The 13,738-nt window shown below is 37.0% G+C and overlaps 2 protein-coding genes across 21 annotated transcripts in view; both read right to left on the bottom strand.

Moving 5' to 3' along the window:
* On the bottom strand, positions 1–7,744 carry LOC113208680 (uncharacterized). 20 transcript variants are annotated; one of them, XM_052264617.1, is made up of 10 exons: positions 7,478–7,744; positions 6,890–7,062; positions 6,429–6,495; positions 2,513–2,653; positions 2,235–2,432; positions 2,020–2,163; positions 1,823–1,885; positions 1,569–1,742; positions 1,301–1,484; positions 1–1,156 (listed from the first exon to the last, which is right to left on the bottom strand). In XM_052264617.1, exons 3-10 carry the CDS (start codon positions 6,492–6,494, stop codon positions 801–803), a joined length of 1,326 nt encoding a protein of 441 aa, XP_052120577.1. In that variant the 5' UTR covers position 6,495; positions 6,890–7,062; positions 7,478–7,744; the 3' UTR covers positions 1–800. The 20 variants fall into 20 exon arrangements, with proteins under 20 accessions (XP_052120577.1, XP_052120575.1, XP_026281578.1 ...); XM_052264615.1 differs by lacking the exon at positions 6,429–6,495 and adding an exon at positions 2,737–2,803; XM_026425793.2 differs by lacking the exons at positions 6,429–6,495; positions 6,890–7,062; positions 7,478–7,744 and adding exons at positions 2,737–2,803; positions 3,198–3,370; positions 7,332–7,468.
* A 770-nt stretch (positions 7,745–8,514) lies between these two features.
* LOC113208675 (3-hydroxy-3-methylglutaryl-coenzyme A reductase) overlaps positions 8,515–13,738 on the bottom strand; it is a 33,274-nt gene continuing 28,050 nt past the window's right edge. Inside the window, exons 8-16 of the mRNA XM_026425781.2 lie at positions 13,224–13,337; positions 12,983–13,134; positions 12,650–12,888; positions 12,373–12,567; positions 11,885–12,298; positions 11,483–11,794; positions 11,221–11,395; positions 10,992–11,127; positions 8,515–10,895 (exon numbers count right to left, since the gene is read on the bottom strand). Coding sequence (XP_026281566.1) covers positions 10,784–10,895; positions 10,992–11,127; positions 11,221–11,395; positions 11,483–11,794; positions 11,885–12,298; positions 12,373–12,567; positions 12,650–12,888; positions 12,983–13,134; positions 13,224–13,337 — 1,849 coding nt within the window. The 3' untranslated portion in view covers positions 8,515–10,783. The remainder of the gene's footprint in view (positions 10,896–10,991; positions 11,128–11,220; positions 11,396–11,482; positions 11,795–11,884; positions 12,299–12,372; positions 12,568–12,649; positions 12,889–12,982; positions 13,135–13,223; positions 13,338–13,738) is intronic.

Here is a 13,738-nt window from a genome sequence, read left to right as displayed (position 1 = left end):
TTACTTAGAAGGCATCTTTTTATTTCACAGTGCTTCACTTTCTTTAAATGTCTTTTAGAAGTCCCAGCAGCGGCGCCAATGCGGCAATGCGCGTGAAAATTAGAGTGAAAGGTAACACATTTCGCGCACACTTAATAATGTGCTTTACGCGCATTAAATGCGTCAAAAATCTGTAACCTTTTACATGCATTTCAAATACGCAATACCATATCGGCGCTGAGGAAGGACTTTGCTAAGTTAACAATGTACATCTAGCAATAAACAGAACGTAAAATCATTTGACATAAGAATAATCTATAACAGTTTCACTTAAGTGATCTGGATATTTAGTTGTACAAGCAAAAACATAAAAATAGAATAGCAACAAAAACACAGTCTATAATACACTGCCAAAATTTATTAGCGGCATAAAGAAAATGAAATGGGATGAACCAGTTAATAACAAAACAGTGTCCTCAGCAAATCAGAGCATTGCAAGCATCTCCAATAATGCATATCAATAAAATAAGCAATAAGATAATATCAGGTAAATTTTGAAAAATAATCATTAAAAGATGGTTTTGAAATTTCTTCACCTTAAGTGGCTGTAAACCTAACTATACTGTACAGATTGAACTATGTTATGAGCTGCATCCAAGCCACCACAAGAGAAAAAAAGGGGAAAAGGGGGGGGGGATATTGTGGTCCCCATTGAAGTTTGAGTATACAATAAAATTCATGCCATCAGTCAATATTCCATAATATATAAAATTAGATAATTAGATAACAAATAATACTGGAAGTAAGGATACATTTATCCACTATACAGGGGCTATAGGGAGCAGTGATGGAGGAGGCAGTGATCTATGAAAAACAGGACTCCATTCCTTTATAGAAGGTCTTTTGTGGTCAGAGCTGCTATTAAAAAAACTATCAGAAGATCTTTCTTCACAACTAAAATTTTCTCTACGGATTACATTATCACAACAATCATCATCACTTGTTAAGTCAATAAAATTATGTACTGGTTCTTCACATATAGGGCTATTTAAACGGTTTTGATAATCAAGAACAGCAGCTGCATGCAAAGCTAATGGATCTAGTAGGGGAAGTCGCTCAAGAAGAACAACAGCTCTCTTGCACTTTTTCAGAAGAAGTCGAGCTTGTTTATTTAGACCTGCAAGTTGTAAAAATTGAAATAAATAAAAAAGTAAGTCAATAAAACATACAAAAGAAAATATTTCTAAAAATTTAGAAACTAAGAAGTAATGATTAAATGTTAAGATTATTAAAATACCTCACAAAACTAAAATAACTGTACCTGTCTCTAAGTTGATTTTTCTTTCCTCGCGTTGGGCTCTATTAAAACAATATGTATGTGTCCATCTATGTTGAAATTTCTTACGTAGGGCTCTGTGGTGAACAACCCCAAACTTTCGTGTTCTTTTCGGCTCATCCAAAAACTTGCGTGAGCCACAACAACCTTCTAACTTTTGAATGTACTCCTACAAGAAAAAAGAGTGCAACAAGTTATTATACGACAGTACATGGCATCTTTCTTCAATTAATGGATTCAAAAGTTACTTTACCATTTTGTCAACTTCTTTCAAGGGTGCTACATTTGAGCTCATTTTTCGACCTAAGGGAGATGAAACTGGAATAGACATATAGCTTCTGGCAGTAAGACGAAGAGATGTATTCCGTATTCCCTCTTTTTTATTAGATTCTGTTGGACCAAGCCCGAAGTATCGCATTGCTGATACCTGTAACAGAGCCACCATAATATATATTTACATAATTAACATATTCTGAAAAAATTGGTTAGTGTGGAAGAAGTGATTACCTGGTCCACTTCATGATTTTGGTCCTCCTGATCAATTTTTCCTTTACAGACCCCCTCATGGTGCTGCAAACAGAAAGAGGTAAGAAAAGGTCCAATCACAAACAGATGAAAACAGGGAGGGATTAGTTTTATTAACTAAAGAGAATTAACATAACATGAGAAGAAGAAAAAGGAAAAGGAAACAAATTGATACATACAATAGCATTTTTGGCGCTGGTGAATTCTTCATCACAGTAGTTACAAAGGTATATGTCTTCAATATGTTGGTCACTTGGTGGACCTTTAGGCTTTCGAGGTAGGAGGCTAGGTTTCGCTGGACTGCCTACTGGACGGTCATATATCTAAATAGAAATTTCTTTAGATAGAGGCAATGAATTTCAGACACACAAATTTCTCATACAAGTTTACAAACCTGATTTTTCTTTTTAAAAGTTACTATTAGTTTATTGCTTGCTCTGTTATAAATACTTATAAAGCCTTGAGAGTTCTCTTTATATCTGAGAAATCCAGGGGGAAGTTCAGCCAGGCGAGAGCAAAAACGGAGTACATGCTCGCATCCATGGTACTCGTAACATCTGCATATTACTTCCTTGAGATTGTTGAGCCATTTCTAAAATTAAACTTTCAATTAGTTTTCATGAATAAATGACAGAAAAACTTCAGGAAAAAAATGTAAAGAATCAGTCTTGCCTTTGGACTGCAATTAGGGCTCAGAGGGATCTGGTAGGGAGTAGAAAATGGCCACCAAGATGGTGGTCTATCAGAGGTGTTCACAAGGGCTCTCTCTGGGCAGCAATCGAGCATAAATGGAATAAATTTTTCCAGCTGACTCTGAAATTAAGAACACCAATGGCATAAACAAAACATTAACACAACGATCACAATTTTAAAAACCTCTGAATAGGGCTACTTACAGCAGTAGCTCTCTCCAAACTTGTTGGATTACCATCCGCAAATAATAAAGGTAGATAAATAACCATTCTGAAACATAGAAAAAGAAACAAATACGTTGGTCATTGAAAATTTAAAAAAAAGGAAACAAAACAAAGCATTTATGTCGGGCATCACAATGGGTACTACTGTCACAAAAACAGAACTGTAGAAAGTTACACAGGCCTGTTTCAAACAGGAGAGTTCCTAAAGTTCCTGGAACTTGACAACTAAAACATACAAATCAGTAGTTAAGTAATTACACGGTGACTTGTGTGCTATGAGAAATATCCTAACCACGAGCATGCCACGAGACTCAAAGAAGCTATTTAATACTATGCATAGCGACACATGTGAGTAGTTCAAATTCGGACAAGACAAATCAATTCTAATCGGAATTGGTTCGAGAAAACAAACCAAAACAAAGGACATAAATGTTTCTAACCTGTCAACATTCAATATCAGGAGGTACGAGGAGACTAATCCCGCTCGTAAAACTGATCAGCCAGAAATCGTAGGCAAATAGAAACGGGAATTGGGTTGGCACACACTTCCGAGTTGACTAGAACGACTGTTTTGTAAATGGTAATAAACCTCGACTTCCCCCGTCGACATAACCTGTACCGAATAACGTATCAGAATGTTTTCCTATAAATCAGCTGAGAGTGGGCAACAATGTTTCTCGAAAGCAGGATATTTATATTCTAAAATCCAAAAATGTGTTGAGATCAGAAAATTGCGCAAATTCCAGCATAAATCGGAGAAAAATTGTGGCGAACTAGAGGCAAATTGGGATGAGAACTTCTGTCTATTGACAGAGTTCAGTCAGTATGGCAAAAAAATAGTACATTTGTGAGTAAAGATCAACAAAAACACGACGTACGGACCTGATAATCAATCATGGCAAGGCTTTCGAAAAGGATAGAATAATAAAGTAGGGTTACTTAGAAGGCATCTTTTTATTTCACAGTGCTTCACTTTCTTTAAATGTCTTTTAGAAGTCCCAGCAGCGGCGCCAATGCGGCAATGCGCGTGAAAATTAGAGTGAAAGGTAACACATTTCGCGCACACTTAATAATGTGCTTTACGCGCATTAAATGCGTCAAAAATCTGTAACCTTTTACATGCATTTCAAATACGCAATACCATATCGGCGCTGAGGAAGGACTTTGCTAAGTTAACAATGTACATCTAGCAATAAACAGAACGTAAAATCATTTGACATAAGAATAATCTATAACAGTTTCACTTAAGTGATCTGGATATTTAGTTGTACAAGCAAAAACATAAAAATAGAATAGCAACAAAAACACAGTCTATAATACACTGCCAAAATTTATTAGCGGCATAAAGAAAATGAAATGGGATGAACCAGTTAATAACAAAACAGTGTCCTCAGCAAATCAGAGCATTGCAAGCATCTCCAATAATGCATATCAATAAAATAAGCAATAAGATAATATCAGGTAAATTTTGAAAAATAATCATTAAAAGATGGTTTTGAAATTTCTTCACCTTAAGTGGCTGTAAACCTAACTATACTGTACAGATTGAACTATGTTATGAGCTGCATCCAAGCCACCACAAGAGAAAAAAAGGGGAAAAGGGGGGGGGGATATTGTGGTCCCCATTGAAGTTTGAGTATACAATAAAATTCATGCCATCAGTCAATATTCCATAATATATAAAATTAGATAATTAGATAACAAATAATACTGGAAGTAAGGATACATTTATCCACTATACAGGGGCTATAGGGAGCAGTGATGGAGGAGGCAGTGATCTATGAAAAACAGGACTCCATTCCTTTATAGAAGGTCTTTTGTGGTCAGAGCTGCTATTAAAAAAACTATCAGAAGATCTTTCTTCACAACTAAAATTTTCTCTACGGATTACATTATCACAACAATCATCATCACTTGTTAAGTCAATAAAATTATGTACTGGTTCTTCACATATAGGGCTATTTAAACGGTTTTGATAATCAAGAACAGCAGCTGCATGCAAAGCTAATGGATCTAGTAGGGGAAGTCGCTCAAGAAGAACAACAGCTCTCTTGCACTTTTTCAGAAGAAGTCGAGCTTGTTTATTTAGACCTGCAAGTTGTAAAAATTGAAATAAATAAAAAAGTAAGTCAATAAAACATACAAAAGAAAATATTTCTAAAAATTTAGAAACTAAGAAGTAATGATTAAATGTTAAGATTATTAAAATACCTCACAAAACTAAAATAACTGTACCTGTCTCTAAGTTGATTTTTCTTTCCTCGCGTTGGGCTCTATTAAAACAATATGTATGTGTCCATCTATGTTGAAATTTCTTACGTAGGGCTCTGTGGTGAACAACCCCAAACTTTCGTGTTCTTTTCGGCTCATCCAAAAACTTGCGTGAGCCACAACAACCTTCTAACTTTTGAATGTACTCCTACAAGAAAAAAGAGTGCAACAAGTTATTATACGACAGTACATGGCATCTTTCTTCAATTAATGGATTCAAAAGTTACTTTACCATTTTGTCAACTTCTTTCAAGGGTGCTACATTTGAGCTCATTTTTCGACCTAAGGGAGATGAAACTGGAATAGACATATAGCTTCTGGCAGTAAGACGAAGAGATGTATTCCGTATTCCCTCTTTTTTATTAGATTCTGTTGGACCAAGCCCGAAGTATCGCATTGCTGATACCTGTAACAGAGCCACCATAATATATATTTACATAATTAACATATTCTGAAAAAATTGGTTAGTGTGGAAGAAGTGATTACCTGGTCCACTTCATGATTTTGGTCCTCCTGATCAATTTTTCCTTTACAGACCCCCTCATGGTGCTGCAAACAGAAAGAGGTAAGAAAAGGTCCAATCACAAACAGATGAAAACAGGGAGGGATTAGTTTTATTAACTAAAGAGAATTAACATAACATGAGAAGAAGAAAAAGGAAAAGGAAACAAATTGATACATACAATAGCATTTTTGGCGCTGGTGAATTCTTCATCACAGTAGTTACAAAGGTATATGTCTTCAATATGTTGGTCACTTGGTGGACCTTTAGGCTTTCGAGGTAGGAGGCTAGGTTTCGCTGGACTGCCTACTGGACGGTCATATATCTAAATAGAAATTTCTTTAGATAGAGGCAATGAATTTCAGACACACAAATTTCTCATACAAGTTTACAAACCTGATTTTTCTTTTTAAAAGTTACTATTAGTTTATTGCTTGCTCTGTTATAAATACTTATAAAGCCTTGAGAGTTCTCTTTATATCTGAGAAATCCAGGGGGAAGTTCAGCCAGGCGAGAGCAAAAACGGAGTACATGCTCGCATCCATGGTACTCGTAACATCTGCATATTACTTCCTTGAGATTGTTGAGCCATTTCTAAAATTAAACTTTCAATTAGTTTTCATGAATAAATGACAGAAAAACTTCAGGAAAAAAATGTAAAGAATCAGTCTTGCCTTTGGACTGCAATTAGGGCTCAGAGGGATCTGGTAGGGAGTAGAAAATGGCCACCAAGATGGTGGTCTATCAGAGGTGTTCACAAGGGCTCTCTCTGGGCAGCAATCGAGCATAAATGGAATAAATTTTTCCAGCTGACTCTGAAATTAAGAACACCAATGGCATAAACAAAACATTAACACAACGATCACAATTTTAAAAACCTCTGAATAGGGCTACTTACAGCAGTAGCTCTCTCCAAACTTGTTGGATTACCATCCGCAAATAATAAAGGTAGATAAATAACCATTCTGAAACATAGAAAAAGAAACAAATACGTTGGTCATTGAAAATTTAAAAAAAAGGAAACAAAACAAAGCATTTATGTCGGGCATCACAATGGGTACTACTGTCACAAAAACAGAACTGTAGAAAGTTACACAGGCCTGTTTCAAACAGGAGAGTTCCTAAAGTTCCTGGAACTTGACAACTAAATCATACAAATCAGTAGTTAAGTAATTACACGGTGACTTGTGTGCTATGAGAAATATCCTAACCACGAGCATGCCACGAGACTCAAAGAAGCTATTTAATACTATGCATAGCGACACATGTGAGTAGTTCAAATTCGGACAAGACAAATCAATTCTAATCGGAATTGGTTCGAGAAAACAAACCAAAACAAAGGACATAAATGTTTCTAACCTGTCAACATTCAATATCAGGAGGTACGAGGAGACTAATCCCGCTCGTAAAACTGATCAGCCAGAAATCGTAGGCAAATAGAAACGGGAATTGGGTTGGCACACACTTCCGAGTTGACTAGAACGACTGTTTTGTAAATGGTAATAAACCTCGACTTCCCCCGTCGACATAACCTGTACCGAATAACGTATCAGAATGTTTTCCTATAAATCAGCTGAGAGTGGGCAACAATGTTTTTCGAAAGCAGGATATTTATATTCTAGAATCCAAAAATGTGTTGAGATCAGAAAATTGCGCAAATTCCAGCATAAATCGGAGAAAAATTGTGGCAAACTAGAGGCAAATTGGGATGAGAACTTCTGTCTATTGACAGTGTTCAGTCAGTATGGCAAAAAAATGGTACATTTGTGAGTAAAGATCAACAAAAACACGACGTACGGACCTGATAATCAAAGTTCTTCTGCTTTGCAATGCCGTACAAGCCAAAAGTCAACTCAAACCATCCCATACACCATTGCCATTCAATTGGGTATACAATAAGATCTACAAAATTCTATCTAGATTCAATAAGGAACCTTAGAAACTTACTTTTTCTCCCACCTACCCACCTTGGGCAGCACCGTCGAGTCGGAAAGCGAGCCACCTAACCTGACTTAGTTAGATTCTTTTTCCGTAGGGTGCTGTTCGACCGTGAAAATGTTGAGGATCATTGCAAAACGTCGAAAATTTGCGGTGGGTGTAATTTATAGTGCGAAAATAGCAATATCTGACGAAGAAAGTTATCAAAAATGGGTAAGAACTACTCTCGCCTTGCAATCAGCTGCTCGGAAGAGCCGGAAGTAGTGGGCCTGGCTGGCGCTGCGTATCTACAAAAGCATCCAGATGGCGCTGTTTCCAACAAATCTGCATTCTTTGTGTATTTTGCTGCTGTGGTCAGGTTAGAATGAATATTATGTGAGGTTATGTTTTATCAAGTGTAAATGGCTGGTGCAAATCGAGTCAGCTTTTGTTATCGGTATGGTTAGTTAATTTTCAAGGCCAAAGCTAGGGCCCCCAGGGCTAAGGCCGTGTTACATCGTGCATCGTTTCATGTAACAAGGTACGATGAGGTACATGGGTAAGGGGGGGGGGGGGGGGGGTTGTTTTAAAATCAATTGTCAGATACTTTTTGAACTGTATTGTTTTGATGACCAAACTTTAACCCCGAAAGTGAAGAATAACTGGTTTCTAGAACTGGAGCTCTCGATAAGCGAGACGAATGCTACGTGCGCTGGGTAGGCCAACCCGCCATGAACACCCAATGCGATAGCCGCGATAGCCGCGATAGCTCAAGAGAACGTTTAATCATGAATACATGGTTTAATTCCAACAGAGAACAGAATCTTCTCTCTGGTTCACCGTGGTAGCACCTTTAGTACCAAACGGCAGTTGGCTGACTTGAACAACTTAAAAGCTTGAGACTATCTCAGTTTGTGGCAGAGTTACTACTGGGACTTCCCTGCTTCGGAACATTAGTTTACCTACACATACTTTTCACTTATGATTTGAATTATGTCTTTGGTGCTGTTCTATGCAAAGTGTGACTACCGATTTTTTTAATTTATTTTTTAAGGTAGATTGCAAGGTTTACATAGACTTGATATTATTGCAATTTTTTTTTGTAACAGTGCAGACGCAGTCTTGGAGAATACTTAAAAGCTCAACATTAATTTTCATCAATAACCTTTTCTGTACAGTTCCATTGTCTACATTCTAATCTACAATTATAACAGCAAGTACTACTGGCACTTTTAAAATAGTCCAAATATGAGCTACATTTTAAAAAGTTGCTCATGACAATACAATCAACACCACAATGCATAGGTAAAGTATAAAATTTGAGAAACCATTAGATAATACACACAATCAAATGTAAGTACATGAATAATTATCACTTGAAATCTCTACCCGTCTCTTTGTTTGAAGCTAGACATGGCCAGATTGATTTACTTTGTTTTGTGACTTGAGAATTTACTTTAGGTGTAAAAAGTCGATCTCCAAAATTATAGTTCCAGATGGAATGTAGGAAAAACCTAGCATATATCTCTTACTATATACATAACAATTTGGAGGGGTGTTAGTCTGACTTAAAAATTCAACAGCAATGATCAGATATCAATTCTACAAACTCCTGTGTTCATCACATGCGTAACAACACATGGTAAATTGTGCAATGGGCAATATGAAAAATTAATGTAGACATAACAGCATATCACATCATAGGTAGAAGAAAACCAATGCCTTCTGCTTACATTTAAAATAAATAGATACAATATTACAGTTCTAAGCCTGTATCCAATAGAAAAAGGAAGAGAAAAACCCCACCTAAACCAAAAATGGCACATATTTAAATGATGCAAAAAGGATACAGGGACTTATCCAATAATTATGGCCAAAAACAGATTTCTTGGTTATTAGCTATTTTGAAGTTTTTGAAATATCCCTGATAAGTCTTGAATCTCATTTTCCATCCTATTCCTTGTCAACCTAAATATACATCTAGAGTAAAGAGAAAGTTTTAATAAATTTCCAGAACATAAAAAGAAAAACAACATAAAGTTGATGTATGTAAAATATTGGTTAGACATGGATTAAAGGTCTGCTAAGTAGTAATAATTTTCTCCAATTCAAATTAATGCTACAAAATGAGTCACTAATGGTAACTATACTTGCCACTTAATCAATCCATTATCTAAGACTTGCACTAGCTTAGTTTTTAACAACAATCCAGACTAAGCCCACCTCATGGCCACATGCTATAGTTATTACTAAAAACCCTAGGGAATTGACTTATTCACAAACTGCAGGTGCATAGTCTCCAAGTACAGTACAGTGTCTGAGGGAAAATTTAAAAATTAGACGGTATTTTGATGTTTGATTGATTACTGACCAAGATACTAAGATTACTGCAAATAAACATCACAGCAAGCAAAGTCCTTCCTTAAAAAAGGATTTCATACACTGAATGGCACACAGTGTGTTAAGTTTTGCAATCATGCTTGCAGGACAAATATTGTCATTTCATAAAACTACAGAAACAACCCTTACCCAACATCTACATTATTACTCAGCATCCAAAAATTATTCACATCCATGCTGGTAACTTTGGTCTAAACAATGGTTATATATAAACAGAAATCAAATCCTAAACAAAACTACTGTAATAAAAGTGAATTGAAAATTAAATCACATCACGAGAAGAAAGAAACATAGCAGCAGTACATCAGAAAACATGCTGATCTTGCACAGATGCAAACCAGTAAGATTGTCCAAGCATTCAGTATTCTCATGGGTAGATTAAACATGAGGAGAAATATAGTCACTGAGAAAAATGTGTGTTTAAGGTTTTTTGAAAAACTAAAAGTGACACTTTTAATTAAAAGTAAAGAAGGCAAGACAAACTAGACACTCACAAAGAAACAGTAATGGAAATAAGACATTCCTAATTAACCTCCACATTGACTTTTCATGTGTAAAATAACAATTTTAAATAAATTAAATTAACATAAGTACCCTAAGTTTTTTAAAATCTAAATTTGTACAACTGCAATAACAGAGACAAGTAGTGTAGGCTGACTCAACAGAAGCGGATCCAGATCCATCCTTAAAAGGTTGGTGTGGGGGGGGGGGGCACACTTTTTGACTACCTAGTAGGCGAACGCCTCCTCCCTTGGATCCGCGCCTGCTCAACAATAGATAAGCTCATAAATTCAGCAAAAGAAAACAACAATAACTTTACAAAAAAAATGCGGTCTGAATTGTTTACAATGAAAAGTGAGGGCACAAAAATAGGTACTCCTTCAATGAAAAAGATTTGGTCCACCAGGAAGACAAAAGAGATTTAGAGCTGCTGCTTCATGAACCACTGCACTGTCGAACTTTGAAAGCAGGAGTGGAAGGAGCACTCTGGGTCAAGAATTGTGGCATCATTGGTGATGATGCCATAGGACCAGAGCATGTAGTGGACCTAAAGTAAAAGTAATATGAAAACAAAAAATTAGATACAATAAAGTAAATATAACTCTATGTAATAGTATATCATGAAAAACGGACTAAAACTTACCTGTTATGACGAAGATGACTTTTAACAAGATGCCCTGCAGTGAGAGCAGACATCAAAGACAACTCTCCTGCTAAAACAGTGGCACACACAATACGGGCAAGCTTACGAGCGTTCTCACCCGGCATGGGGTTGGGTCCTATAATTCCCAAGTGTGGTGTAAGTTTACAATTTCAAAATGAAAGCCTTATAGTTTCGCTAGTTATTTAATTGGAAAAGTGTGAGATCTTACCTTTTACCCCAAGCATCTCCAAACAGGAAGCTTGAGGAGGAAGTACTGTTCCTCCACCAACTGTACCTAGTTCAAGACTTGGCATAGTGCAAGATAGGTACAAATCTTCCCCATCTTGGCCATATGGTTCCATCAAAGTAATACAGTTACTACTTCCAATATTTTGAGCAGGATCCTTATAATAACAAAACAGAATACTATTCTATAAGTTTCACTGGAGTATTATTAGCGGCAACAAATTATTGAAAAGTGCTTTGCTTACTTGGCCAGTGGCAATGTAGAGGGCTGTCACAAGATTTGCTGCATGCGCATTATACCCTCCAATACTGCCAGCTATAGCAGAGCCAATTAAGTTTTTGCTGGTATTGACGTCTACCAGAGCTGCCACTGATGTTTTCAGAATATCTCTAACAACTTTGGCAGGGACTATGGCCTCACATACAACTGATTTACCCCGACCTTCTATCCAGTTTACAGCGGCTGGCTTTTTGTCAGTACAGTAATTTCCACTGAGGCTTAAAATTTCCATATCCTTAAAAATTTCTTGTACTGCATTTAAAGCCAATTCAGTACCCTGCATAAAAATACGGTCAACTGAACAACTTGCATCTACCTTGTTTGACAGAGGAACTAAATAAACTTTCACATGATAACTTTGACTTACCTTACTCAACATGTTCATTCCCATAGCATCACCAGTGCTGGCAGTAAAACGCATGTACAGTGAGCGTCCTGCAATACGAACTGAAATCTTTTGTAAACGTGCAAAGCGACTACTATTATCAAACTTCTGCCTCAACACTTCAAAGTTTTCAAAAATCCACTGTTTCACTTCATAAGCACGATGCATTGTTGGCAAACGCACAACTGGTCCACGTGTCATTCCATCCTCTACTACTTGAGACTTAACACCACACTCTAGAAGTGCACGGCAGCCTCTATTAGTACTTGCGACTAGGCAACCCTCTGTCGTGGCTAGAGGGACATAGATATGTTCTCCATCAAGATTTAGTGGGCCAGCATACCCAACAGGAACTGGCATATAGCCAATTACGTTCTCACAACATGCTCCCATGACCTTGAATGAGAAAACTTGGTTTACACAAAAGGACAAATTCTATGACAAAGAGTAGAAGTTCTAGCATTACTTACAGGACTATAGTCATAGTGCTTGTAAGGTAAATTTGACAGTTGTTTTTGAAAACTTGCTCTCTTTGCAAGAACCATGCGGCGAATTCCGACCCCACGTTCTGGATTATCAACTTCCTTTTCAATCAAATATGCTGGTATATGGTTAGCATAAACAAGATTAGCCACTTCAGAGTCAGTGAGCTTAGCTGAATCTCCCTAAAAATAAAATAAAATTTTTAAATCAAAATTTTGTTATGATTGTGAGTGTAAACTAGACAAAATAAAAATATGACCATACCCTTTTTGAAATTTCCAAGCACTCCTCTAGTGGTCGAGGGGGCGCATCTTCTTCAGTCTGAGTATTTTCTTCTTGAGGAACCTTTGCAGAATACTCACTTGATGGTGTGACAATCACAGGTAAATTTGGTGGAACACTTGCCTCATGTAGTTCTGTTTGAACTTCCTTGTCTTCGGTAGAGTTTTCATCCGAATCTTGTCGAATGTCACACCAAACTACCCTCCCTCTCGTTTGACCATCTATTCAAATTTTATACACCACAGTTTGTTAGAAAGATAGTGAAATTTGTATGACTTTTCAAAAAGGAAAGTATACTTGAAGTGTGTGACTTACCACTACTAGTTTCTTTGCGATCAGCAACAGAAGCCATTTTGTCAGAAGAAACTTGAAGCTGGTCTTCGCGGTTTTCAAACAGTACAAATTTGACTGCTAATGCTAGAAGGAGTATCAGTACAACAATCTGATCAGCACTTACAGTCAACCATCTGTAAGACAGAAATGTTGTAAAATATTACACCATGACAAACTCAAAAGTTCTTTTCAATCCATCAGAGATACAAAAACCAGGACTCACTTCATAATATATGTGTGCAAGGTGCCATCATCAGTGCTGTTGTGGTTGAGGATGCGTTCTGCAGACACGAGAGGGTCCACAGTGTGAACAGGAGCCTCACTCAGTGTCCACCGGCTGCAACAAGCACAGGGATAGTTGTAGGACTACTGGCCAGCTACGTAGCAAGGAGGTCCAAGGGTGAACTGCTGTTCTGCATACCATACATAATGAACCCAAATTTTTATGCCCAATTCATGCAAAGAGCTACTTTATCATTTTATGGTACACTGAAAACTTAACAGTTAGAATGTAGGCTCCACAGCAGTAACTCTCCCTTGAACTGCAACCATGAGCCACACAAGAAGTGACTACACTGAGAGAGCTCTGAAGAGTTAGCAGCAAACAGTCACAGATCATCTGCCAGATCATCTGCCTTTCCTAACTTAGCTACGTCACTCTGCTCTGCGTCACAGCTGCCATTACCATAACAAAATCTCCCCAAGAAGCAGGTTCAGACTTGCACTTCCAAAAATATT

The sequence above is a fragment of the Frankliniella occidentalis genome, unplaced genomic scaffold (assembly GCF_000697945.3).
Source record: "Frankliniella occidentalis isolate FOCC.00 unplaced genomic scaffold, Focc_3.1 Scaffold20, whole genome shotgun sequence".
NCBI lineage: Eukaryota > Metazoa > Arthropoda > Insecta > Thysanoptera > Thripidae > Frankliniella > Frankliniella occidentalis.
The sequence above is the reverse complement of the archived record's forward strand: the minus strand, read 5'-3'. Positions and strand labels throughout refer to the sequence as shown.

Coding starts and splice junctions, on each gene's coding strand:
- LOC113208680 (XM_052264617.1), bottom strand. CDS start 6,494: ATGGTTATTTATCTACCTTTATTATTTGCGGATGGTAATCCAACAAGT. Junction 1,886..2,019: donor CCAGCGCCAAAAATGCTATT/GTATGTATCAAT, acceptor TTCTGTTTGCAG/CACCATGAGGGGGTCTGTAA. Junction 1,743..1,822: donor AAAATCATGAAGTGGACCAG/GTAATCACTTCT, acceptor GCTCTGTTACAG/GTATCAGCAATGCGATACTT.